We start from the raw sequence: 27,532 nt of genomic DNA, 5'->3' as shown, positions 1-27,532 counted from the left end.
AAACCTCAAGTTAAAGCATTATTATGTGAGGAGTATCTGTAAGGTCCTCCATCTCCATCCACTTTGCATCAAGAGTTGGATAGTTCCTGAGTTGGACTCAATATATGCGAATCGGCTTACCTTCACTTTCCTTTCCTTGTGTGCTAGGACCTATTTAGTTGTAAGAGTCTGTCATAAAATAAAACGATGATGTGGCATGTCAGCATGGAAATGGACAGATTTCAAAGATCATAACTTATAGGGTACCCGTCTGATGGGGCCCTTGGGGACACTAGAATAAATAAAGAACCCAAATCGCGTGATGTGTTGACGTGGCGGAGCTGTACGGACGGCCTGTGATTTGAAGAGGGATGTTGACATGGCACCTGTACGGATTTCTGCGATCTGTGTTGCCAGCTTTTGGTGCTAGATTTTGGGTCCAAGATGCTTTTGAACTGATTGCTTTCGGGGCATCCCTTGTAAGAATAAAAGAGCCCTTGGGGCCTCAGTCTGGAGAGCATCTGGATGTAGAGTCTGAGAGCAGAGGTCCCTTGGGAGTTGTACCTTGCAATGATTAATGATAAAGAAATATCGAAAGGGCAACTAGACTTTGGGGTCAATACCTCTGGGCACGGAAGTCCACCAAACCGTGTCGGCTCTCTCTCACTCTAACACCCCCCCCCCCCCCCCCCCCCCCCCATTTCCTTTCTCCTTAGCGTCTTATTGTTAGTTCTTTGTACCTTTATAATTTCCGTACTCAGACATGGTATTAGATTCACCAATTGTAACTTTTTTGGTCTCATAGGCCATTTTGGCCTTTTGAAGACGTTAATATAACATTTCATTTCATTTCTCTCTCTCTCTCAAAGTAGCTGCCTGGAACTGCAATGGATCTATGCGTCTTGATGTGGGTGCTTTTGAGGATAGCTTTACAGGAAGAGACATCATCTTCTACTCTGAGACACACCAGGCCCCTGGGCAATCCATGCCTCACATCAGTGGATATAGGTGGGAGACAGCCTACAGACAGAAGACACGCTCAGAGCACAGAGGGCGGGGCTCGGGAGGAGTGGCAGTGTTATTTAGAGAGGATCTGCAGCCACTGATACATATAGCCCGCAAGGACGAGCAGGCTAGGTACATGTGGGTGAGACCGAAAGCAAAGACAGACAGATACCTCTATCTAGCTATTTGTTACTTTCCCCCGAGTACATCAGTTTATGCACCACCCAGAGGACAGTCCCCTTTCTCTATTTTGGATGATGACATATGGGAGTTCTCTAGGGACGGTGACATTATCATCCTCGGGGACTTCAATGCTAGGACTGCCCATCACCAGGCAGTGTTTTATAATACTTCAGAGGAGATGCTAAGAGAGATAGATGTGGCAGAGACGGGCCTTTCCAGACTATCACACGATATGGATTATACTGAGTATGGGCGACACCTGATAGACATGGGCACTGCACATGGATTGGCCATCTTGAACGGCCTACAGAGATTTCCTGCTGCGGGAGGCTTTACATGCTTCCCACACAGACATGGAGCCAGCACGGTGGACTATGTCATGGCACAACCGAATCTCATCTCTAGTATCGAGGATCTCACAATTGGGCCCAGACCGGTCGGGGTGGCGGTGGATCATGCTCTGGTGTCAATGACCATCTCCTTCCATTTCAGTGCAGCACACAGGCCACGAGTAGCAGCCCCTACTCGCTACACATTCACAAGGGAGACGGACTCTATATACATGGACGGAATCTACAGACGCCTATGCACTGAGGACCCGGGGCGACCTCTGGAGGAGCTAACTACTATACTGACACAGACATTACATGAGGCAGCAGCTGAAGCATACCCACACACCCAGCCTGAGCAGAGCCGCCGATTTGGGAGCATGCCTCAGAACAGCTGGTACGATGAGGAGTCCCGCTAGACTAGAGCCAGACTTCAGAGGGAGGTGCTGTTGGGGGACGTCACTCACAGACAGTCACAGATGGACTTCCGACGCCTTGTGCGGCGGAAGAAGAGGGCTTTTTTGACTAGACTCGAGTAGGATCTATATCAGCTATTCTTGAGTCGAGACTCGCGTGAGGCGTGGCGGCTCTTTCATGAGCAGTCCCCTCCCCCTGCTATTTCCTCCATAGAGACCTGGGGTCAGTACGCATCATCTTTGTACACAGTACATGGACAGCCGCCCCTCCCCAACCCCCCCGACCCATGCCCACATACATGTGTCTTTTTCACTGCTTACATGGTGAAGAAAGCCATTGACAGAATGAAGACTGGGAGAACATATGATCATGAGGGCCTAGTAGCTGAGCATTTCATGCATGCCAAAGACCTACTAGCAGAGCTTCTAGCAGTTATGTTTAACCGTGCCATGTGTGAGGGCCTACCGGACACTTGGAGCCTATCTACAATCGTACCTATCTTCAAATCAGGAGACCCCATGGAGCCTGGGAATTATCGCACTATTATGATTGGGCACACACTGGCACGGTTGTATGCATCCATTCTTGAGCAACAGCTGAGTAGATGGGCAGAGAGGGAAGGAATACGTGCAACTGGGCAGGCAGGATTCAGGAGAGGCTTCTCTACTCTTGACCATATCCTAACACTCAGGGCCATCATCGAGGAAGGCAGATCTCATGGGAGACGGATCTATTGTAGCTTTGTGGACTTCTGCAAAGCTTTTGACACGGTACCCAGAGCTAGACTGATGCGCAGATTACAGGAAATGGGAGTACCCACAGAACTCATTTGGGGGATCATGGCATTGTACAAATCAGTAGTAGGGCATGTACGCACCCCGGAGGGACTTTCTACACCGGTTCACTCCACTATTGGGGTGAAGCAATACAAGGAGATACAACATGCTGGTATGGGGAGATTTATCATGAGTTTTTTTGACACTATAATATATCTCTAAAAAGTATCTCAACAATTTTGAAGCTGGTTTTCTAAGATATGATGTGCTATTGGCCAATTACGCACATCTTCTCACCAGTTGCGGATTGAGACTGGGACAGCGGAGTACCAACAGAAGACAGGACATGCCCCCTGTGTAACATGGAACCTGAGACAGAGCTACACTATACATGTCTCTGCCCCGTCTACTACGAGATACGAGGCTGCTTCCATTGCTTGTTCAGAGAAGGTTTTGGACCACTCTCAAGAGTCATGGGATACGAAGATCAGAGATGTCTGGGTTTGTTCTTGCTCGAGCTGCGCAAACACAGAGATAGCCTGATGAATGGCGAGGCTAGCAAGTGTCAAAGACGGATCACAGACTTCTTCAGAGCAGACACGAGACAGCCGCAAGAGCCACTCCCGGAGCAGAGCTCCCCCTCGTCTCACACCAGAGGCACACTGATTGACCGAGCGATTGAACTAGGGAAATCCAGGCGCCCGCGACTGCGAAGAACTACACAGCATCGACGGAGGCTACGACAGAAAATTCGGAGCACGTTGGTCAGGCATGCACGACGCCCGATTAGACTACTAACCATGGAGGAAATTGATGAGATTCGCCAATGATCGATGCTAGATCTCTTGTGATTCAGCTATCCCAACAAGCCGCCCATTTTTTTGCTTAGTCTTTTGCTTGGTTCACATCGATCAGCTTAGGACCCCATAGTATATATCTTTGTTTGGTACTGTTGTTAGGTTATTTTGTTACTCTGACTTTGTATCAGATCCACCACTTTGTAACTTTCGGGTCTCATAGGTCATTATGACCTTTTGAAGACGTTAATATAACATTTCATTTCATTTCTCTCTCTCTCTCTCTCTCTCTCTCTCTCTCTCTCTCTCTCTCTCTCTCTCTCTCTCTTTAAAGATCAATGATTTTGAAGTTTCTGTTCGTGTGTTGCTATTGATTTTCTCACTTGGAGTGTCCGAGCCTGCTAGAGTGGTATCTAAGCTCAAAACAATTCTTCTTCTACGAAGCATCCAATCCTTTTTGTAGCGCGCACATTTTTTTTTGGGTATCATCAAATATGTTTCTAAATTGGTCCATACACGCTATGGTCACTATGAATATTTGGTCTTGCCTTTTGGTTTGACCAATGCTCTTGCTATGTTTCGACAGATGATGAATGACCTCTTGAGGCCGTTTTTCGGCAACTTCGTTGTTGTGTTTCTTGATGACATCTTGATCTAGTGCCGAAGTTTGTTTGAACATGTTGCGCATATACGTGTAGTTCTCAAAGTAGTGAGAGCTCAGAAGCTTTATGCTAAAGCCTCCAAGTGTGAATTCTTCAAGAAAGAGCTTCTGTATCTGTGTCATATTATTACTCGCGATGAAATTCGCGTTGACTCGGACAAGCTGGATAAAGTGCGAAATTCGCTTAGTTTGAAGAATATGCGCCAAGTAAAGTCCTTTCTAGGCTTTACGGTTTTTGTTGCAAATATATGAAGGATTATTCTAAAGTTGAAAGGAGGGGTGAAAGGAGCAAAGACTTCGGGACCTCATGTAAAGGTAGTCCCCGTGTTGTTTGGAACGAGCGTCTCGAAGAGAGCTTTCAGACACTAAAGCACTTGGTGACTATTGCGCCAATATTGCATATTGTGGATCCTAGCAAGCCATTTGTAGTTGAAACGGATGCTAGTGGTTATGCGATTGGTGTCGCGCTATATCAGGATGGACATATTGTTGCGTTTGAAAGTAAGAAACTTTCAAATGTTGAAATGCATTATCCAACGTATGGAAAAGAGATTTACGCCGTGGTCCACGCTTTGAGGAAGTGGCAGCATTATTTATACGTCGCTCCCTTTGTTGCATAGACGGATCATCACTTCTTGCACTATGTCTATGATCAGGGTGATCTCAAAGGCCGGAAGGCTAGAAGGGTTGAACTTATGCAAGAGTTTGACTTTGAGATTCGCTATAGGAAAGGATCCACAATATGCATCGGCCGGATTTCTGAGGTAAATGGTTTGTCTATGGCTGAAATCTCTCTCTCTCTCTCTCTCTCTCCCCGAGGGCTGTGTTGTTGCGATAGCCATTTTGACAAGATATGGAACGAGGTTGAAGTAGGGTGTGACTCGCATTTAGTCTTGGGTGATCGGGAGACCCAAGGGCTAGTGATCGGGGTACCAAGTTCACGAGGCGATTTTGGCGAGATGGGTTTGCGCACCTTCGGACGAAGTTTAGTATGTTGTCCTTTGATCATTACGAGTCCGATGGACAAATTGAAAGGATGAATTAGACATTGGAAGACATGTTGAGGGCTTTTGTCCCTCACAGGCAATCTGATTGGGAAAGGTACCTTCCACAATTATAGTTTTCCTACAATAGTAGCAAGCATTCTGCTACTGGACTTAGCCCATTCATGCTGATGTATGGATTTGAGCCTAAATCCCCTATTGCAATTGGCTTAGAGAAAGTCAAAGATCGTCAAGCTTGGGATTTCCTGTATGATATGCAGGAAATGCTCGATTTGGCTAAGGATAACATAAGGACAGCTCGTGATCGAGTTACTACTTATGCTAATCAAAAGAGATCTGCAAGGACTCTAGATGTGGGACAATGGGTCTATCTGAAGATACCCAAGGATTCCGAGACCATGCGAATTGGATTGTAAGCTTTTAGCTAGATTTTGTGGTCCATTCTTTGATCACAAAGAAAATCTGCCAAGTTGTCTATAAACTAGCTCTTCCTTCAGATGTTAGTGTATATCCAGTATTTATGTTAGTCGCCTTAAAAAAAAACACTAGTACCAAACTGACACTGTTGTACCAATCGAGGAAAATGTATGGGAAGATATCCAAACTCAGTATGTTCTTCGATAACTAGAGCCTGTTTTAGATCATCGTACCCGTCATTTGCGCCGAAGTGCTTATGATGAGTACTTAATTAAATGGAAGGGTCAATTTGAGAGGTTTGCTATTTGGAAATCAGTTAGAGCGTTAAAAGCTCAGTATTCTGACTTCATTGATGAGGACATAATGGTTCTTAAGGGCGGAAGTATGTTATATCCCGCTTATAGAAGAGGGGATCTAGTCTATGACACCATCGGGATGGGCGTCTCGTGTCCTAGCGGACGTAGTGTGAACCCGGCGAGTGTGGCCGGTCACTTTCATAAGAGGGGGCCAAGGCCTCATTTGTATCTATCAACCCCCATTAGCAGAGTGCCAGTGGTTAGCCCGTGAGGCTAGGGCACCTCGAGGAGGTGAGGCCCGGCGGTATGGGATGCTGGGTCTTATAGGTACATGCCTACGTCCTTGGACGTTGGCGCATCACGGAGGAGTTGCCGGATGGTGGCTATGGTAGGGTGGTTCATCCGACGTGTGTCCATAGGCGGTCCGTGTAGCCGGGATCCTCTCCGCGTGTTCGTGTCACACACACACACTCTCTCTCTCTCTCTATCTCAGAATTTGCAGAAATTGCACAGTTGCTACCTTGAATTGTAATGGATCTATGTGTCTTGATGTGGGTGCTTTTGAGGAGAGTTTTACCGGGAGAGACATCATCTTCTACTCTGAGACACATCAGGCCCCTAGGCAGTCTATGCCTCACATTAGTGGATGCAGATGGGAGACAACCTGTAGACAAGAGACACGATCAGAGCACAGAGGGCGGGGCTCAGGAGGAGTGGCAGTGTTATTCGGGGAGGAGCTGCAGCCATTGATACATATAACCCGCAGGGATGAGCAAGCTATGTGCATGTGGGTGAGATTGAGGGTAGAGACTGGCAGATATCTTTACATTGCTATTTGCTACTTTCCCGCGAGTACATCAGTATATGCACCCCCCAGACGACAGTCGTTGACCATCTCTTTCCAGTTCAGTGTAGCACACAATCCATGGGTAGCAACCCCTTCTCGCTACACCTTCACGCTGGAGACAGATTCTGTATACATAGACGAGATCTACAGACACCTATGCACTGAGGAGCCAGGGCGACCTCTGGAGGAGCTTACTACTATACTGACACAGACATTACATGATGCAGGCAACAGAGGCATACCCACACACCCAGCCTGAGCAGAGACGTTGTTCTGGGAGCATGCCTCAGAACAGTTGATATGATGAGGAATGCCCCCAGACTAGAGCTAGACTTTAGAGGGAGGTGCTTTTGGGGGACATCACTCACAGATAGTGACAGATCGACTTCCGACGCCTAGTACGGCGGAAGAAGAGTTCATTTTTGGCTTGGCTGAGCAGGATCTATACGAGCTATTCTTGAGTTAGAACTCGCATGAGGCATGGCGGCTCTTTCATGAGCAGTCTCCCCCCCCCCCCCCCCCATTACCTCTACAGAGACTTGGGGTCAGTACGCATCATCTTTGTACACAATTTCTGGACAGCCCCCCTTCCCGACCCCTCCCGATCCACGCCCGCGCACATGTGCTTTTTTCACGGCTGAGATGGTGAAGAAGGCCATTGACAGGATGAGGACTGGGAGAGCATATGATCATGATGGCTTAGTGGCTGAGCATTTCTTACATGCCAGAGATCTACTAGCAGAGCTTCTAGCAATCATGTTTAACGGTGCCATGTGTGAGGGCTTGCCTGATACTTGGAGCCTATCTACGATTGTACCTATCTTCAAGTCAGGAGACCCTATGGAGCCTGGGAATTATCGCACTATTTTGATTGGACACACATTGGTACGGTTGTACGCATCCATTCTTGAGCAGCAGTTGAGTAGATGGGCAGCGAGGTTTTTCTACTCTTGACCATATCTTGACACTCAGGGCCATCATCGAGGAGGGCAGGTCCCATGGAAGACGGATCTATTGTAGCTTTGTGGACTTCTGCAAAGCATTTGACAGAGTACCCAGAGCTAGATTGATGCGCAGATTACGGAAGATGGGAGTACCCACAAAGCTCATTTGGGGGATCATGGCATTGTACAAATCGGTAGTAGGGCATGTACGCACCTTAGAGGGTCTATCTACACCGGTTCACTCCACTATTGGGGTGAAGCAGGGTTGCCCGTTCTCTCCTACCCCATTTGGTATGTATGTGGATGAGGTTTCTGATTACATTGAGATGGTGATAGAGGTGCATCGCTGGCAGGGACATGGATTCCGCTATTGTTATATGATGATGATATTGTGTTGATCTCCGACTCTCCGGAGGGGATGCAACGTAACTTGGATGCTTTGCATAGATTTGCCCATGAAAGTGGTTTGTTTGTAAAACCAATGTCATGGTATTTAATACCACCCCACATTGGATCAGGTCAGCGCCCGCATTCACATACGGCCAGGAGACAGTGGAGTATACAGATGCTTACACATACCTTGGAGTGGTTTTTAGTGGACCAGCTTTTTCATTGAGGAGAGCAGCAGACTAGATTGACCAGAGCCCATTCGGCATTGGGTAGATTGGAGAGGATGTGCTCATAGGTTCACTTTCAGGAGCCTCGGATGAAGCTCTTGCTCTTTGACACATTGGTGTGTATTGCTCTATGGAGCTGAGATATGGGGGCCTTCATTGGATTATGGCGGGAGGACAGGTTGCACTGATGGGTGGGGGGGACATGGAGAAGCCTTTGGTATCTATGATCTCGCGGCTCATTAGAGCCAAGGCTTCAGTACCACGTGCCAGTATCCGAGCAGAGCTAGCTGCCCCCCCACTAGTGGTTGAGGCGCTCACTAGATGTGTCTCCTTCATACATCGCATGTGGGAACTTCTGAGAGACAGATACGCCCTCCTTGCACTTGAGTCCTCTCGACAGTTAGCCATGCAAGGAGATACAGCGTGTTGGTATGGGGAGATGACATCATGGTTTCAGGTGCATGGGTTCAGCATAGATAGATTGCCCCCCTTCCAATACTCACTGGATGCACCCTCTCCAACTCTTACACAGTCTGAGATCACCATGCTCATCCGCCAGGACTTGACTCAGCACATGAGCTGGGCACGAAGATGGCTTTCTACAGAGAGCATCTTCTCCAGCTTACAGAGGACGGTTTTGTGACGAGGCCCAGATACATGGACACCCACTTGTCTCATGGGATACGGTGTGCTATTGGCCAGATACGCACATCTTCACACCAGCTGTGGATCGAGACTGGGAGATACAACTGAGTGCCAGCAGAGGCCAGGACATGCCCCCTGTGTGACATGGAGCTTGAGAAAGAGTTGCACTACACATGCCACTGCCCCGTCTATTACGAGATACGAGGCCGCTTCCACTGCTTGTTCAGAGAGGGCTTTGGACCACTCTCCAAAGTCATGAGGTACGAGGATCAAAGATGCCTGGGTATGTTTCTACTCGAGCTGTGTAGACACAGAGAGAGCCTGATGAGAGGAGAGGCCAGCCAGTCCTAGAGACACATTACGGACTTCTTTAGAGTAGAAACTGAACACCCGGAAGAGCTACTACCACAGCAGAGCCTGTCACCTCACTCCAGAGGCACACTGATCGACCGAGCGACTGAGCTGGGTAGATCCAGACGCCCACAACTGCAGAGGACTACACAGCATCGACGGAGGTTACATCAGAGGATTCGGATCACCTTGGCCCGACATGCATGACGACGTGTCAGACTGCTGACCATGGAGGAGATTGATGAGCGACCGATGCTGGATCTTTTGTGACTTGTGATTTTGCTTTCCCAGCTAGCTGCTTAGTCCACATCACCAGTTTAGGAATCCTTAGTATTTTATTTTATTTTGTCATTTTGTCATTTTGTTGCTCTGACTTTGTATCCGATCCACCCCATTGTAACGCTCTAGTCTCATAAGTCATTTTGGCCTTCTGAAGACGTTAATATAACATTTCATTTCATTTCATTTCTCTCTCCTCTGAGGCCCTATTCAGAGGACAGCCCACTCTCCGAGAGATCATGGACTCTCGAGATCAGAGACAGCTCGGACGGTTCTTACTAGAGATACAGAGCCATCGGGACACACTACTACAGCCACACACAGCTACACAGACAGAGGGGAGACAGTCGCAGCTCACAGACTTCTTTCAGAGGATTACCGCCCCTCCACCACCAGACACTCAGAGGGGAGTGACACTCCCACAGGCGGAGGTGAGCCGAGCTAGACGACGACCACGAGTCACAGGCTACAGGGGCGCGAGCTCCCACCACCGACAGATCGAGGAGATCCGAGCCCGGGAGCGCCGTGCCACTGAGGAGCGAGTGGCCCCGGATGAGGGCCGACCCGACAGCTTTCATCCGGGCAGCCTTGGCACCAGACCCGCCCATGTACCACATCTTACATCCCCCCATTAGTACAGGATGGAGCTAGATAGCTTGATGCATTCTCATGATTGTACTACCTTGAGCATATAGACATGCATATACCCCTAGAGATAGAGCTCCATCCCTCCTCAGATACCCCACTACCTACACTCAGTTCAGTTTTGTATCAGTTTTTGTTTCATTTGTCTTTCCGATAGACGGATGACATACACACCATGTACATTTGATTTGTCTCATAGGCCGATTTCGGCCTGACATAGACGTTAAAAATCTTTCTTTCTTTCTTTCTTTCTTTCTCTCTCTCTCTCTCTTGAAGGCTGTGGAGGCCAGGGAGCATACACGGAGGTGGAGGGCAGCTAGCAAGTGCTTGTGCGCGTTTCTCTGTGGATAGCATCATAGCCGCACTCAGACAAGTGTTCTATTGCCTGTCCAGATAGTTTACACTCTCAAGCAATCTCTGGAAGACTAAATTTTAGCAAGAGATACTTAGTTTGGTGCTTTGGAAGAAGGTGGTTACTAGAAGGAACCTCTCCCGCACAAAAGGTTACAAGGCGCGTCAAAGATAGCCGCTTTTGGCTACAGGTACATTCCATGACAATAATGTGTTCGTGTGTTTTGTAAGAATCAATTTAAACTTAAAATCTCGTGAAGGGGGGGGGACCAGCCCATCTTCTGGTCCCTAGTGTCATGTCTTTTGAATAATTTTTAGTTTTATTCCGTGTTGGATTTAACAATGTAATTAAATAGTATGAAAGGGTTTTAATTACTTGCTTCGGTTTCTTTGACATTGAACGGAAGCCAAGATGATAGGACTTACAGATAAGGCCTGAAAGAAAGTGGAGAGAGATTTAACCTGCCGAACCACTTTTCCGTTGTTGAAATGCCGCTGACTAGCAGCAGAGTGTATTAGCGTTATTGTATTTTGATCTAATTGTTAGAAATTTTCATAGATGTAGACAATTATTTTAAGCTTCCAGCTGCAAATTTCTTGGTTCAAGTGTAGCCAGAAAAGTCAAGTAGCAGAATAATGTTTACTTGTGCACTTCTTATGATAAATGTTGATAGCTCTATCAATCTTTAAAATGTATGGAATCTGTTAAATAAATTGCCTTGTAGCTTAAATCCAAATGAGAGTCTTGCTTTGCTAAACGTCCAGTGATAGTTGGGCTGTGGTCCCTGTTTGCAATGTTTTCAATGAAGAAGCTAGTTGCTTTTTTCATGCAGGTCATGTTTCTTTCCAAGCTTTAACTAGTTGCTGATCTTTCCTGATGGATACATGCCACAGTTGTGCTGCGTGGATCATCTTTGTGATCAGTTGTGTTACCGGCTGGACCTCGCTTATTTCTCTGCACATATTAACTCTGGGCTTGAATGGACAATGAGTTCTTTCTTGTATCCCTATCGAGGTTGTGGAAAGAGCAGTAACAAGTTGGAGGAGATGAAACCGGCAGATGCATTTGTCGCTAATCTTGTTCTTGAACGACTGGCAATGCACTCACCAATCCGGGTATAAACCTCATCTCAGATGTAAACTTGAAGATAACTGTCTTTCTAATATGAGAAACAAAGCATGTAAGTGGCATGTATGTTGTGTTATTTTAACCCTTTTTCTTTTCACAAGCAAGGAGAGTGGTGGTATGATTGAAGATGCTGCAAGAAATTGAGCTCCGTGTGGATACTACTTATAACCGCTTAGTAAAAACTTGCACATAAGATTACAATCTAACAAATGAAAGGGGGAAATTGGTCACCTACGCCACCAATCCAGTTATTTGTTTCAGTGCATAAAAATAGAGCTTTTTTCCTTTTTTGATCTGAATCTAGGCAATTTGCATTCCCGATTTTGGATATAGAAGTATGAATTCTTAAGAGCTCAAAGCAAGTCATAGAACAAGTAGACTTGGTGTTTTTATGCCAGAGAAACAAAGGGCACTATATCAGACAAGCATGCTAGGATTGTTTGACGTGAAAGTGTTTTGTTGGATAGATAGTTGACTTACAGGCTCTCTTCAAACATATTAGCTTCACAACACCTAGTTTACAATTCCCCTTGGTTTTAGCTTTGATGTTGTGTGTATATGCAATTGGGGCTTGGAGATTTATAAGCCACTTCCTAGGAACCTAACAAAGGGCTAGTCATGTTAGTGACCCAAAAGGGGTGTGTTTGCCTATTATATTTTTGGAGAAAAAGAGACGGTGTTAGACCAGCATGACAAGCCCATATCTGCATCTTTGGATGATATTGCATTGCATACAATATCATCCTAAGTACTTTTGCCCATGTCTGCATCTTGTGTTCTGTTTGAAGGAAAGGGAGTTGTTAGGTAGATTATAGAAAAGCATGGCTTTTTGCTTAGTGATATTAAGCTTCTTTCTTGTTGTTTTTCCTGCCAAGCTTCACTTTGTATAGGAATGATACAAATTCCGGATGGTGAAAATTCATCGTGCTTCCTGTAGGTACTTTTTGACGTGGTTCCAGATGTGAAGCTCAATCATGCAAGAGCACTTCTAAAAATGTGCCCCATTGCCTCAGGAGCCGCTGATTCTATGCGGTATGCTTGTCCTTTCTTTCTCTCAGTAGTTTGTCACGCCCTCAATAAAAAATGCAGTCTAGAAGACGATGAAATGCTGAATATCTTGAATTGATTGGAAGTCGGAAAATACTTCAACTATGTGGGTACATTTTGTCATGAGAATTAGATTTTGATAAAGATTCAATGTTTTTTACGCATCAAAATATAATTAAAACCACATCTTTTGTTACTTTAAAGTGCAACTTTTTGACCCGAGGCTGCAGATGTGGAGGCTAGAGAGAGAAAATTGTTAGAAACCCTAATTGACCTATGAAGCTAGTGGGAAAGAGAATGCCGGGCTCTGGAATAGAGTTTGATGAAGAGGACAGCTCCGGATAAGCTGTTCTTAACAGTGTCTTGTCTCTATACTGGAAGCATCAATTTCTTCATTTGGGCCTGGATTTTTCCATCCATAAGGGAGACCTCCCACTCTAATGTATTTTTGTAGAGATTCGGCTCTTTCTTTGTCCTTGAGTGCTGACAAGACTTAACGATATAGTTGAGTTTACCTGGTGGGCGATTGATACTGAAAGTTCATGGCCTATCTCTTCATTGCCTGGCATGGGTCCCAACTGCACTCTATGCCTAAGTTCCATCACAATGCTAAGCATAGCTATTGGAAACCCCTCGAAACTCCAGTTTTTCCCTGTTTCTCCTTTTCCAGTATTGCGGCCGTTCCCATTTCCATTCTTGCTTCCCTTGATTCCTGAAGTCGCAGTACAGGTGGTGTACTGGGAAAAGGCCACTCTTGTGGTGGTATACATTGAGCACAATCTCTTGTTGGCTTTGGTAAGCCGCTCTTTTAGAAAATTGTCTATTTTTGGCCTTAATTAAGGAGAAATATATCAAACAAACCTAGATAATTATGAATTAATTTTTACAGCTTCTACATGTTGCTGAAACCTGTGTAAATTATATCAAAATTTTCTACCTAACTTTGATATTTATTAAAGCAAAAAATGTATATTTTCAGCTTAAAATTGATGGGAAATTTAGAAATATAGCTTAATAAAACATGAGATAATGTTTAAAGATAAATTACAGTGTTAGGAACCGTGATAAAAATATCATAATTAGATAAATAGTTTTGTTAATTACTATTGCTTAAATTCTCTATTTTTAGCAAAAAATTAAGTAAGATAATTAGTAAATCGACTTAGAAGTTAATGAGATAATTTTCAGAGGCATATTATAGTGTTAAAAACCCATGATAATTAATTAGTTTTTCTAATTACTATTACTTATATTCTTTTTGTTCAGTAGAAAATAAAAAAGGATAATTAGTAAATTAATTTAAAAGTTAATGAGTTAATTTTTGGAGGTATATTATAGTGTTAAAAATGGGAATTCCACTAAGTCGCCAGCATCAACACACCCAGGTTGCACTTGCTTTACGGTAGTGCTTATTAAAGGGGAGCCAGACTTTTAACAGATACTCTCAGCTCCATTCATAGTCCAGTGTTCATTGGAGGATTGTTGCTTGGTGTGCAAGGTGGTGGGATATAGAATTCTGCCTAGGGAGTTATCGGATTACTTCAAGGCCACCTTTCTTGATAATCCATCTCTTAGGATTGTGAATATCTCTTCATTTGGTAGAGGCTGTTTTAGGGTTCAGGTTGAGACAGCAGACCAGGCTAGTTCAGCTCGGCAGAGCTTATTGTTATTTTTACGGATGTGATAGGGGATGGACCTTGCTAGTCTGCACGAGCTTAGCTATTACAGTCAGATTTCTAGGTATATTACCAAAGTTGGGATTCCGTATTTCAAAAAATGTAGTGTAGGTGTTGTTTTGAGTTGGTAGAGCACCGTTTGATAGTGCATACACTCCCACTCATTGACCCCTTCTCGGGAAGAATCCTCCTCGATTCATCGCTCCCCCTACGATACATGGAGGTCACCTTGTCTTTTTTGTTGGTCTTCAGGACACTGTTTTGATTGTGGTAGATCAGGACATATGGCGGTTGGGACATTTACGAAGAGTGGATCATCTAAACCATAGACAATGGGCAAATGTTTAGGTTTCGGAGAGGCGAAACGTGTTTCTATGTCACTATGTCGACGTCGACGCAATACCCCAGCATCTAGCACGCCTTGCGTTTTGGCTTGGCTTCTGGCTAGCTCAGCATAGGGATCATCTGGACCTTGGTGTCCTTAGCACCTGAGTACCTACAGTGCCCAAAGTTCCCGCAGTACCAAGTATGAAGTACCCTGGAGTGCCAAGCACCAAGTACCCGCAGTACCCAGCAGTTAGCCTCTCAAGTACCAAGCATCCTCCATAGTACCCCTCAGCATCTACCCAGTACCCCTCAGCACTTCAGTAGTACCAAGCATTTGCATCAAGTACCATTTAGCATTTCAACATCTCATCATTTAGCATCATTGTATCAGCATAGCATTTTTGTGCAAGAAATGAAGCAACTACTTGCTCTGGCAATAGAGCAAGGGGGCCCTTGAGGGTGGTTGGGACCCGACATACCGTCTCTCTCTCTCTCTCTCTCTCTCTCTCTCTCTCTCTCTCTCTCTCTCTCTCTCAGGGAGAGCTTGTTGAGGACATCAGGGGAGAGACAATCTCAGAGACAGATCACAGATTTCTTTACACCAGCCAGGGGAGAACCAGAGGAACAGTCTCACAACAGATCCCAGAGCCCACCCACACTAGAGGTACGTTGATTGATCGAGCCATTGTGCTAGGCAGATCCAGACGCCCACGACCTCGGGGGGGCTCCCACCATTGACGAAGGCTGTAGCAGAAGATCGAGATCACTCTAGCTCGACATACAAGACGCCCAGTTAGAGTATTGACCATGGAGGATATTGATGAGATTCGACAGCGACCGATGAATGATTTCATTTGAACCCACCACCCTCCTCTATCTCTTTTCAGTTCGGGATCAGCTTCAGATTCATTTTCTTAGTGTTTTAGTTTTAGTTCTTTGTACTTCCCGTACTCAGCCTTGGTATCAGATTCACCAATTGTAACTTTCTGGTCTCATAGGTCATTTTGCCTTTGGAAGACGTTAATATAACATTCTATTTATTTCATTAACGCTTCCACTTCCTTCTCGATCTTGGAAAGGTGGTTGATGATGGTGTTGATTGCGGAGTCCATCATTTTCTTGTCTTGGTAGTTGCATGAATCTTGTTATCCATCTTGGACACATCTTTCTTGGTTACGCCCTTCGCCATGCCGGGGGTGTCAATCCGTGATACGGAGATTGTAGGTCAAGGGGTGTGTTTCAAGAAAGCAATAGAGCCATGGCGGGAGGGGGGTATGTGCGTGTGAATGTGTATGCGTGTGGGGAGATGTGTATGTATGTGGTGTGTTTGTGTGGGTGTATGCAGTTTTGCAGGGTGGCACAGGCTGTCACGCAGAGGCACACCGGTGGCGGGCTGCGGGCAGTTGCAGGCGGGCACAGGCTGTGAATATGTATGCGTGTGGGGAGATGTGTATGTATGTGGTGTGTTCACTGTTTGTATGGGGGTGTATGCAGTTGCAGGGGGGCACAGGCTGTCAAGCAGATGCACGCAGGTGGCGGGCTGCGGGCAGCTGCAGGCGGGCAATGCTGGCAGTGGCGCATGGCAGGTGGGCAGCCAGGCGACACGGGGGGTAGCAGTGCACGCGAGCTGGGCTGAGCAGTGGTTACTCTTGGGGTGGGGGGGGGGGGGAGAGAGAGAAATGAAATGAAATGAAATGTTATATTAACGTCTTCAAAAGGCCATAGTGACCTATGAGACCAGAAATGAAATGAAATGAAATGAAATGATGTTATATTAACGTCTTCAAAAGGCCAAAATGACCTATGAGACCAATCAGTTACAAAATAGTGAATCTAATACCATGTCTGGGTACAAAAGAACTAGAAGTGGAACAAAATACTACTACTACTACTACAATCTAAAACTACGTGGGTGTAGCAGCTGATACAATAGGTACCCGGTAAACTGGATGTAACAGTGTGTGAAACAAAGATGGAAGAAATGGTGAGGATCCATCCTCATCTGCACTCTGGATGTCGAGAGAGTATGGCTCGAATCTTCTGTTGTAGTCTCCGTCGATGCTGTGTAGCTCCTCTCCTCAGTCGCGGTCGTCTGTATCTCTGTAGCTCCAATGCTCGGTCGATGAGAGTGCCAGTAGTGGTCGAATGAGTGTGGGACGAGCTCTGCAGTGGTGGCTGCTCCTCTGGCTGTCCCATATCTAGTGAAAAGAAATCTGTAAAGAAACCAGAGAGAGAGAGAGAGAGAGAGAGAGAGAGAGAGAGAGAGAGAGAGAGAGAGAGAGAGAGAGAGAGAGAGAGAGAGAGAGAGAGTTGATTGATCGATTGCAGATTGCAAGATGTGGAGATAGTGGAACTTCACTTTGGAGTGCAAGCTGCAGTGCTCACTATTGGAGCAATGGAGAAAGGTATGCAAGATGGTGACAACAAAGGGCTACGATTGGTTGCTATGAGTATGCTGGAGGAATTACAAGCTCACATTCTCTCTATATCAAATAAGCCACGCCGAGTAAGTGGTTAGATCTTTGAACAGAAGTATATCTTGATTCCTATGGCTGCCCTGCATATGATCTTTATTTAATAACAGGAAGTATGATTCATAAAAAAACTATCATCAATATTGTGTGGGGCTAGATAACTCTTATCTTGGTTCATTATACTCTTTGCTTAGAATAAATATGTTATGAAAATGAGAAAAGAGGAGAGAAAAATTTGTCCCCTCCAGTGTGATTAGAAGTATTAAGTCAGATGTAAGTGGACGCGTGAAGAGTGATGGAAACATGGATGTAGTCAAATGAGAAGGGATGCAAATGGAGCTCTGACATTGTAAGGCCCCAGTGAATATTTATAGGTGGTCGAGCAAGTACAACGTGATCAATGGAGTCGGAGCTGGCTGCATATTGTGATAATTGAGAGATGTAGTCAGGGTGACATGAAACACGTTGTTTCGTCTGTTTCAGGGTTTGGAGATTTTGAAACATCTGTTTCGGAGCAAGAAAAAAGAGAAACTGGTTTCATACACACACACACACACACACACACACACACACACACACACACACTTTTTTTTTTTTTTTTTGTAAATCGATTTGATTAATTTACCAGTGGGAAACCTCAACGCGAGGAAAACCCACTAAAAGTCATATACAAGGGGAAGAACACATAACTACTCAGCTATATGGAGTAGCTAAAAACATTCATAGGAAAGCTGATGCATCTCTGAGGTGATATCACCAACTTCCAAAGCAAACCGTAACGATTGCCTAAGAGAAAGCTTGAAGAGAGGGAATGGGTCTGCATGAGTACGATGGAACATGTAAGCATTACGCTGACTCCACAAAGTCCAGTAAACCAGTATCTGACCCACATAAAGAAGACCGCAAAACGCTGCAGTGACGGTGAAAAAATGCCAAATGCCCAGAACCTTTTGTGAAAGACAACCCCAGGAAAACGGAGCCGCATACGGGCCGACACACGACGAAGGAAGTCTCTAGTAACGCCGCAATCCCACAACAAGTGGCAAATGTCCTCTTCTGCAGTCGAGCAACGAACGCAAGAAGAAGGACGAATATGACACGCCCGAAGAAAAGTGTCGACCGGAAGCACTCCAAGCAAACAGGGCCAAAGGAACAGGCGTTCTTTCAAAGGAAAATGGCTTTTCCACAAGGTAGATAGGCATCGCCCCCACCAGAGATCAGATTTGTGCATTCGCCAAAGGGCATTACAATGACCATCAAGCCATGGTTGAGGTAGAAGAAGGGCATAAATTCGACCTGCAGAAATGTTTCGAAAAGGCGTTTCCCGAAGAGCCCAATCAAGCATGCGGTCACCATGAGGCAAAGACGAAACATGCAAAAAGTCGAGCAGCATACTCTGAAGCTCTCTCCAAAAGTGACGGTAATGCATGCCCAATCCAAAACGGCGAGCAGCAAAGGGAAACTCAAAAGTGTATCTAGCCTCATCTACCACATCCTCAACCACACGAATGCCACGGCCAGAGAGAAAGTAAGCCTGACGAGGGGAGCGGTTGACCAAAGTAAGAGAGAATGCCCGGCTCCACTGGAGACTTTCCAAACGAATCGAATCACCTCCCTGCGGAGGATTCCATGATAAATGCATCGTAACCTCTTTCTAGGCAGATACTAGAGTGGAAGCAAGAGGACATCCAGGAATGTGCCCTTCTATCTTGCCAAAAACCACCTCCCATATAGAGGGTTGCCAATGGCCAAAAGCAGAAGTAACAACATGCTGAGCGAGGAATGCAAACATCAGAGTCCAAGGCTGAATTTGTTGCACAAGGGCAGGCAACAACATAGCTTTTCTCGCAAGAACATGCTGACGCAAATCCAAGATATTAAGTCCACCAAGACGTTTCGGAGTGCAAAGCTTCTCCATCGACATCAAGCGTAAACCTTTTTTCAGAGCATGAGTCCGCCACAAATGAGACATAATGTCCGACATAAGAGAATCAAGACAACGGCGAGGCCAATGCATCAGTGGCAAAAAGAACTGAACATATGCCAACAAAATACTGTGAACAATTCGTAGACGAACATGCAAGGGCCAAGTAGACAACTTCCAGTAATGCAATTTGACACTCAAACGTTGCATGACCCAATTGACTTTCTGAGAATGAGTAACATTCCAGCCAATAGGATAACCCAAATGCCTAGTGATCACATTTGACGACACAATCTCCCCTGGCTATAACAAACGATGCCAATCACACGAATAGAGAGGCAAAAGCTTTGATTTACAAAAGTTGACTCTAAGCCCAACCGCACTGTCAAAAAGTTCCAAAGCTTCCATAATCACTTTGACATCCGCCTGCTGATTACGGGGCATAAACAATGAATCATCAGCGTAAGCCTGGCCAACGAATGTACGGCCCGAAAGTAACCGCAGACCATGAAGACGCTCAGTAGAGGTCAAGTGATCAAGATAAGTCAACAACGGGTGAGTAGCAATAGCATATAATAGAGCACTAAGGGGGAAACCTTGCCTAACTGAACAACCAAGAGGCCAAGATTCAATTAATTCACCTTCCAAGATGCCCGAAGACGTGCTACATGCATACAAAAAATAAACCACATTGGCGAATTTAGGACCAAACCCTAGGCATCTCATTGTGGCAGTAATGAAATCCCACTGCACAGTGTTAAATGCCTTTTCAATGTCAACTTGCATAACTAACACATCCTGTTGAGTGTACTTAGCATACTCCATGCCAATCATAACATTAGCCAGATTATCCATAATTTGGCGACGTGGAATAAAACCATATTGAACTTGATAGAGTCCTGCAAAAAGATGGTCCTTAATGCGGTGCACCAGCATCTTAGCCAGTATCTTATAAACCACCGGCATCAAGGTAATCGGGCGCCAATGAGAAAATCGCTCACATAGCGCTTGCTTAGGTAGTAGTTTAAGTAATCCTTCTTTCCAAGATAGAGGCAATTCCTGCTTCTCCCACGCCGCATTTATCATGAAAAGCAGTGGATGCTCAAGAGCCTCCCAGAAGGAGAGGAAAAATTCCACAGTAAGCCCATCCCAGCCAGGAGAGCGCCAACGGCCCAAAGCAAGCAACGCACTATGCAATTCTGAAGCAGTGAAGGGGTCCTCAAGGCCACATGCATCTTGCGGAGATATAATCGGAGCAACAAAGGAAAGCAACAATTGACGTGCATGGCAAGCAGCCAAAGATGCTTGAGAGGGAGCAGCAAACACCTGTCGATAATGCGAAACCATGGCATCTGCAAGTTCTTGTTTTGAAGAAGTCTAAACACTTGAAGAAAGCATAACCCGCTTGATGGCCTGTGAGAGTCTCGAATGATGCAAACGCTTAAAAAATTGCTTCGAAGCACAGCCCTTATCCATGAAAGCCTGTTGACGGGCACGCGTCTGCCATTTTGCAAGCTTTCGCTTGTCATTACGCTGAATACACACAGAAGCTTCATATAACTCTGACATATCAAAATTACACAAAGGCCGCAAATCAGCCAACACTTGCAGACGTTGACCAGTATGCTTTGCATCTTTGACATCCCCTCGAGTGCATTGCATGAAGTGCGTGCCATAGTCACAGATAACACTTTGCACCCTCATGATAAAACGATACCAGGCAGCATCAGGATCAAGATGCATATGAGCAAGCAGAGGGGGAATAACCTCCGAAATCATGTCACGAAAAACCTCGTGTGAGATAAGCATTATTAACCATTAGCAGGCGTTTCCTAGGAAGAGCCCGATCACAACGAGTCTGCCCAAAACTCACATCCAACAAAACAGGGTAATGATCTGATAGCTGCAAGGTATAATCGATGTTGACCTCACACACAAATTCCTCATATTGTTGCAAATTAAGCAAATACCATCTATCCAACCGAGCTCGATAAGAAGAGTGGGCAGCATGCTGAAAAGTAAAACTTGAGGCATTTGGATGCAAATGCCTCCATAAATCAATCATCTGAGTAGAAGCAAAAAGATTATCCCATTCTTGCTTTTCCGCAAACAACATATGTGAATTGTTAGTAGTACTATCAGCGAACTCAGGCGTATTATTAAAATCCCCGCAAAGGAAAGCATTCGAGGTCCATGGGAGAGAAGAGATGTCTTGCCATAGAGCAGCCCTTTGTCCAGATGATGTATACGCATAAATGCCTCCAAATTCATACATGTGACCATTTAACAAGCATTGAATCACCATCTAACCGCCATGCGGATCATTAAACAAGAGAACTCACTGGAGCTCATGCCGAACCAGCATCAATAAACCTGAGTAATCTCCCAAACCAACATATGCAATCCAATATCTTGCAAAATAAGAGCACTAACCAGCAAAGTCATGCTGGTTGTGTTCTTGCAAAACCACGATATCTGCCTTACATGTATGTACATAGTGCCAGGTCAATCGCCATTTATCAAGGTTACATAACCCACGCACATTATATGAAATGCATTTAATGCGACTATGCATTGAAAACCATATTTACAATGGCAAGAAAAACAGGGATTAAGTCGAGATGCCCATAGGGACATCTCCATCCGCCACATCCATGCCAGAACCCGTCCGCTGAGTCAAAGCAGGAAATTTATCCATAGAAACCGCTTGAGAAGCGGAAGTCTCACCCAAAAGTACATCCTTGTAAGAGTGCATTGCTTTTTCCCAAGCGTCAATCAACGTGCGATTGTCATTGCAAGGAAGCTGCTTAAAATACATTCTTGTTGGCGTTAACCAAAGGAACATAATTACGGGAGGAAGGTGGAGTACGAACTTTCACCGTCTTTTTAGGTACCACCCAGGAACCAACATCACTTGATGCAACATTTTTGCCTTTCCCTGCATTTACATTCCCAACCTCCGTAGACGGCGGATTTTTGTTCTTCCCTTTATCTGCAGTAGAAGTCACCTTGATAGGAGGGACTCCATTCGATTTAGCTTCTCCAACAGATTTGCCTACAGGGGTAGGGGAAGAAGAAGGCACAGCCGAAAGAGGGGGCTGTAAAAAAGGTTCAGGACATTCCGATTGCATGTGACCGAATTTACTGCATCTAAAACAAGAGTTAGCAAATTTGCCCCAAGGATCCCCTGAATCCACCATAATTCCATCCGGGGTATGCTTATCCGTAACACACACACACACACACACACACACACACACACACACACACACACACATCTATCTAGCTGACAATTCCCTGGCTAACCCTTGGTTGACTGTTTCCCTCTTTGAGGATCTCGCTCTTGGTATCTGGATGGCAGTGACTTTGTTAAAACTTGGCTGGCTATAGATAAAGCTTGAATGGGTTGGTATACGCTATCCACAATCTGTTCAGTTTGAAAAAAATGACCCATGACACACCAATACCGACAAAAAATACCTCATTGGACTTTTCCTTAATTTTGTAACTCGCCCACTTGAAATATATTTTACTGACAATATTAGTACTTGGATTTAGTTCTATCACCCTTCTGTGGTAGATTGGGTATGCCATTTCTCTCTTGAATAACAGGTCTTGAGTTCAACTCTTGTCGGGTAGAGCCGTGCTGGCAACTGAACTCTTGTCGGATAGAGCCGTGCTAGCAACTGGCTAGCTGACATAATTTATTTTAGGAGGTTGTGCATATTTGCACCAACCCACACAACATGAGCTTTCATAAATCCTCTCAGCTGTCTCGTTGGCCTCATAAATACACATGGGAAGGTTTCTCCGAATTGCAAGGTACGCATGGACGCCTTCTTGTTTCACTTACCAGGCGGGTTCTCAGAGTGCACAGAGGATGAGATTTTGCAAGAACCACTCCTCTCTCTCTCTCTCACACACACACACACACACACACACACACACACACACACACACACACGCGCGCGCACGCGCACACGCACACGCACACACACACACACACACACACCGTCGAATGCACATAGAACACACATACACGCAACAATACGGTACATTTGTGGAGAGCGCTCAGTAGTAGAAGGCATGGTTGAAGTTCTTCTACTCACATTCACAACGAATAGCCCCAGCTGGTTTAGAACCTCTTCGCATACACATGGTCAGCAACTAGTAACTCCTACTGTTTAGCCTCGCTTAGTGCCGAGTGCACAGACACAGGACTACGAGAGCATGTACACACATCGATGCAACTCAGGATATGGAAAGAGCTTGAACTTATCAAAGGATGGCAGCATTCGGGCACTCCTCCTCCTCCTCTTTCTGCGTTTTCAGCAGTAAAGCCCCTACTTGGTACATTCCATATTCGCATGCCAAGCTGGTCTCTGATGCGCCCACCCCAAGTAATGTATTCTCTACTCGATCAGGTGATTTTTTCTAGATACAAAATGTTGTTTTGCTGTGTATAAAATGTCAATTGATAATCCAGAATATACACTTAGATTGGTTGCTGGATGTTACTCATTATGGCTCACATCCATGACAAATGAGTCAAATGAGAAGGGATGGAAATGGAGCTCTGACATTGTAAGGCCCCAGTGAATATTTATAGGTGGTCGAGCATGTACAACGTGATCAATGGAGTCGGAGCTGGCTGCATATTGTGATAATTGAGAGATGTAGTCAGGGTGACATGAAACACGTTGTTTTGTCTGTTTCAGGGTTTGGAGATTTTGAAACATCTGTTTCGGAGAAAGAAAAAAGAGAAACTGGTTTCACACACACACACACACACACACACACACACACACACACATCTTTTTTTGTAAATCTTACTAAATTAATTTACAAATGGGAAACCTAAGTGAGGAAAACCCATAAGAAAGAACAGATACAAAGGGCAGGACACAGAAGTGTTCCTTTTAGTAAAAGCTCTAAAAGCAAACATAGAAGAGTTGTAGGATATCCAGGGATATGTCCCCAACATCAAGGGAAAAATGTAAGGATTGCGTAATTGAAATCTTGAATGAAGCAAGGGGATCCGCATGATGCTGTTGGAATGTTTGAAGATTGCATTGATGCTACAGGGACCATAGGGCCCAGTATCTGACCCACGTGAAGAAGACCACAAATTGTTGAAGGGACGATGGGAGAATGCTAAAAGTCCAGAACCGTTTGTGGAAAATTGCCGAGGGAAAGTGCAGGTGCATACATACTGATATCCGATCAAGAAAGGCCCTGGTGGAACTACAATCCCAAAGCAGGTGTCTGACAGTCTCATCAGAGGCTGAACATCTGATGCAATGAGAAGAGGTGATATGACGCGCACAAAGGAGAGTTCCAATAGGGAAAACTCCCAGCAAGCAGCACCATAGAACAGATGTTCCTTCGGAGGCAAATGGCTCGTCCAAATTCCATAAGAGGCTTTCTCCACCATTGATCAAATTTATGCAAAGACCATATTGCAATACAATGGCTGCCAACCAAGAGTCGTGCAGAAGAGAGGCATAAATGTTGCTGGCAGAAATGGCAACAAATTGTTTGTCCCATAAAGTCCAATCCGAGGTACGGCATCCATTGGCTAGTTGAGGAATGGCAAAAAAACAGCCAGCATGTGCTCGAGCGCGCTCAAAATCTGGCGATAATGGATGCCCAAACCAAAATGTACAGCTGCCTAACAGAAACTAAGCATATTCCCAGACGTGTCAACCACATCATCCACTGTGCGTATGCCTTGGCAAGAAAGGAAGTATGCCTTACGTGGCGATTGGTCAACAAGAGTAAGAGATATTACCCTACTCGAGTGAATGCTTTCCAATTGTAGCGAATTCCCATTTGGTTGTTGTCTAGAAAGATGAGCTGTAACGGCTTTCCAAGCAACGAGTAAACCAGAGGCAACTGAGCAACCGAGAATACGACCTACCATCTTAGTGAACACAATCTCCCAAAGGGAGGTCTGCCAATGACCAAAGGGGTAAGTGGTAACATGCTAACATAATGATGCAATTATGACTATTCGTGGCTTACACTGCTGCGCAAGAGTAGGTAATAACATGGCCTTCCTTGCAAGAGCATGGTGGCGAAGGTCCAAAATATTTAGCCCCCCAAAACGCTTCGGAGTACATAGTTTCTACATTGATAACAAATGAAGCCCTTTCTTTCAAGAACTAGTGCGCCACAAATGAGATAATATATCAGACATAAGCGATGTGAGGCGAGGACAAGGCCAATGCATCAACGGCAAGTAGAATTAGACACATGCTTTAAACAATACGGAACCGAACATGTCATGGCCATGTAGACAGTTTTGAGTATTGCACTTTGACATTCATGGGTTGCATAACCCAATCCACTTGTTGATTATTGGGTACCTTCCGGCCAATAGAATACCCCAAGTGTCTTCTGACAATTACTTGCGGATCAAGAATATCTCCAAGCCACAAAAGATGATGCCAGTCATGTGCATTAAGAGGCAAGAGTTTGGATTTTTGAAATTCGACCTTAAGGCCTGTTGCAAGCCCAAACATATCGAGTGCCTGCATAATCTCTCGCATGTCATTCCGAGGCATGAACAACAAGTCGTTAGCATAAGCTTGCCAAATAAAGTCATTTCCAGAGAGTAATTGCAACCCGTGAAGGCGACCAAGCAAAGTCAAGTGATCCAAATACTAAGAGGGAAACCTTGCTCCTGCCAGAGCATCCAAGTGGCCAACGGTCAGGCAGCTCACCATCCAAAAGGCTAGAAGATGTACTATGGGCATACAAGAGATATACAACATTGGCTAACTTAGGACCGAATCCAAGGGCCCGTATTGTCTCGGTAATGAAATCCCACTGTACCGTATCAAAGGCCTTCTCAATGTCTACCTGCATCACGAGTACATCTTGCTTGGCATATTTGGCACACTTCATTCCAATTAAGACATTAGCCAAATGATCCATGATTTGGCGACGAGAGTTGAAGCCATACTGAGCCGGATGGATACCCACAAGAAGAGGCTCCTTGATGCGATGTACAATAATCTTAGCCAATATTTTGTATATGACCCGGCATAGGAGTGATCGGACGCCAACGAGAATACTGCTCACAAAGCGCCTGCTTGGGTAATAATTTCAGCAAGCCTTCTTTCCAAGATAATGGGAAAATTCTGCTTAGTCCATACAACATCCGTCATGTAGAGTAAAGGCTCTTTTAAGAGCTTCCAATAGTGAGCCCATCCTAACCAAGGGAATCCCATCGGCTGAGAGCAAGTAACATTGAGTGCAATTATTTTTAGTAAAATCCACCTCCATTGCTTGTGCATCTTGAGGCGAGAGAATAGAATACACTGTAGACAACAAAAGTGGGCGTGCATGAAGGGTTTTAGAAGAAGTTGGAGGAGCAGCAAAAACATTCCTAAAGTGTGAAGCCATGGCATCAACACGGTTTATGTCCAAGATCTCGATGGGGATAGTGAATGTGAATGTGATTATGATTGTTCAGTGACTTGTGTCTATGTGCCATTGTATGCTTTGAAGTGGTCAATGCATGTAAGCAGATTGAGCTATTTTCTGTCCACAATCTGCAAGCATTATCGACGACCATTACTCTTCTCTTAAGGAAAGAGAAGGTGTGTGTGTGTGGGGGGGGGGATGTCACAAGTGATGCTGTGGCAACCTGCCGATAGAAGAGAGGAGAAAGAAAGTGATCTCAAGAGATGACGTGGCCATTTGTATAGATGCAGACATGGCACCTGGAAATCGCTACAGAATATCCAGGCAGACGTGGCAGCTTGGGTGAGTGTGAAAGCAAGATGGCCGCCAGAAACTTTTAGCAATTGCTTTTGGTTAGCGCCAGCTTTTTGCGTTTAGGCTGCAGTGCCTTTTAAATATGAACCTTGGGGGCCAGTTCAGTCAAATCAGTGCATGGTTGCACATGTGCAGAGGACTACCTACAGTTGTACTCTGTGGATTATCCAAGATAAAAAGTACTGAAAGAGTGCCAGACTTTGGGGCCAACTCTTCTAGGAGTGGAACTTCGCCACTTTATGTTTGTTGTGGGATGTTATCTCTCTAAAGTTCAAGTGTTTTGCTGTTTCGGTTCAGTTCGGTGATTGTTGCAGTGATTTAACAGACTTGCCATGGCTTGCCGCTCACAACAAGGCTAAGAAATCAATATTATTTCACAACCGTCCATACTCCAATATTATTTTGGATCTTGGATGGGAATTACTCTGGCTCTAGAAAGCTATTGAATTATTAGTCAAAAACAAAAATGATATTCTTTAGGAAAATTTTGCCAAAAGTGGGCTAATTAGTCGGGTTGTAATAGCCCTGATTGTAGAATGATCTGAAGTACTCTTCAGCTGGGAGTTTGTTAGCGTGGGATATTAGTTTTTCAGAGGTATGACGGGATATGCTATTGTGTCCAGGCAG

General features: G+C 45.1%; 1 protein-coding gene across 2 annotated transcripts in view; it reads left to right on the top strand.

Moving 5' to 3' along the window:
- LOC147427699 (uncharacterized) overlaps positions 1–27,532 on the top strand; it is a 78,645-nt gene that overhangs the window by 24,478 nt on the left and 26,635 nt on the right. For both annotated transcript variants that reach the window (XM_086497671.1, XM_086497672.1), the window contains exons 5-7: positions 11,438–11,659; positions 12,610–12,704; positions 17,051–17,228. In XM_086497671.1, coding sequence (XP_086353797.1) covers positions 11,438–11,659; positions 12,610–12,704; positions 17,051–17,228 — 495 coding nt within the window. The remainder of the gene's footprint in view (positions 1–11,437; positions 11,660–12,609; positions 12,705–17,050; positions 17,229–27,532) is intronic.

The sequence above is a fragment of the Adiantum capillus-veneris genome, chromosome 23 (genome assembly GCF_014529385.1).
Source record: "Adiantum capillus-veneris isolate H3 chromosome 23, ASM1452938v2, whole genome shotgun sequence".
NCBI lineage: Eukaryota > Viridiplantae > Streptophyta > Polypodiopsida > Polypodiales > Pteridaceae > Adiantum > Adiantum capillus-veneris.
This window is presented reverse-complemented; position numbering and strand designations above follow the sequence as displayed.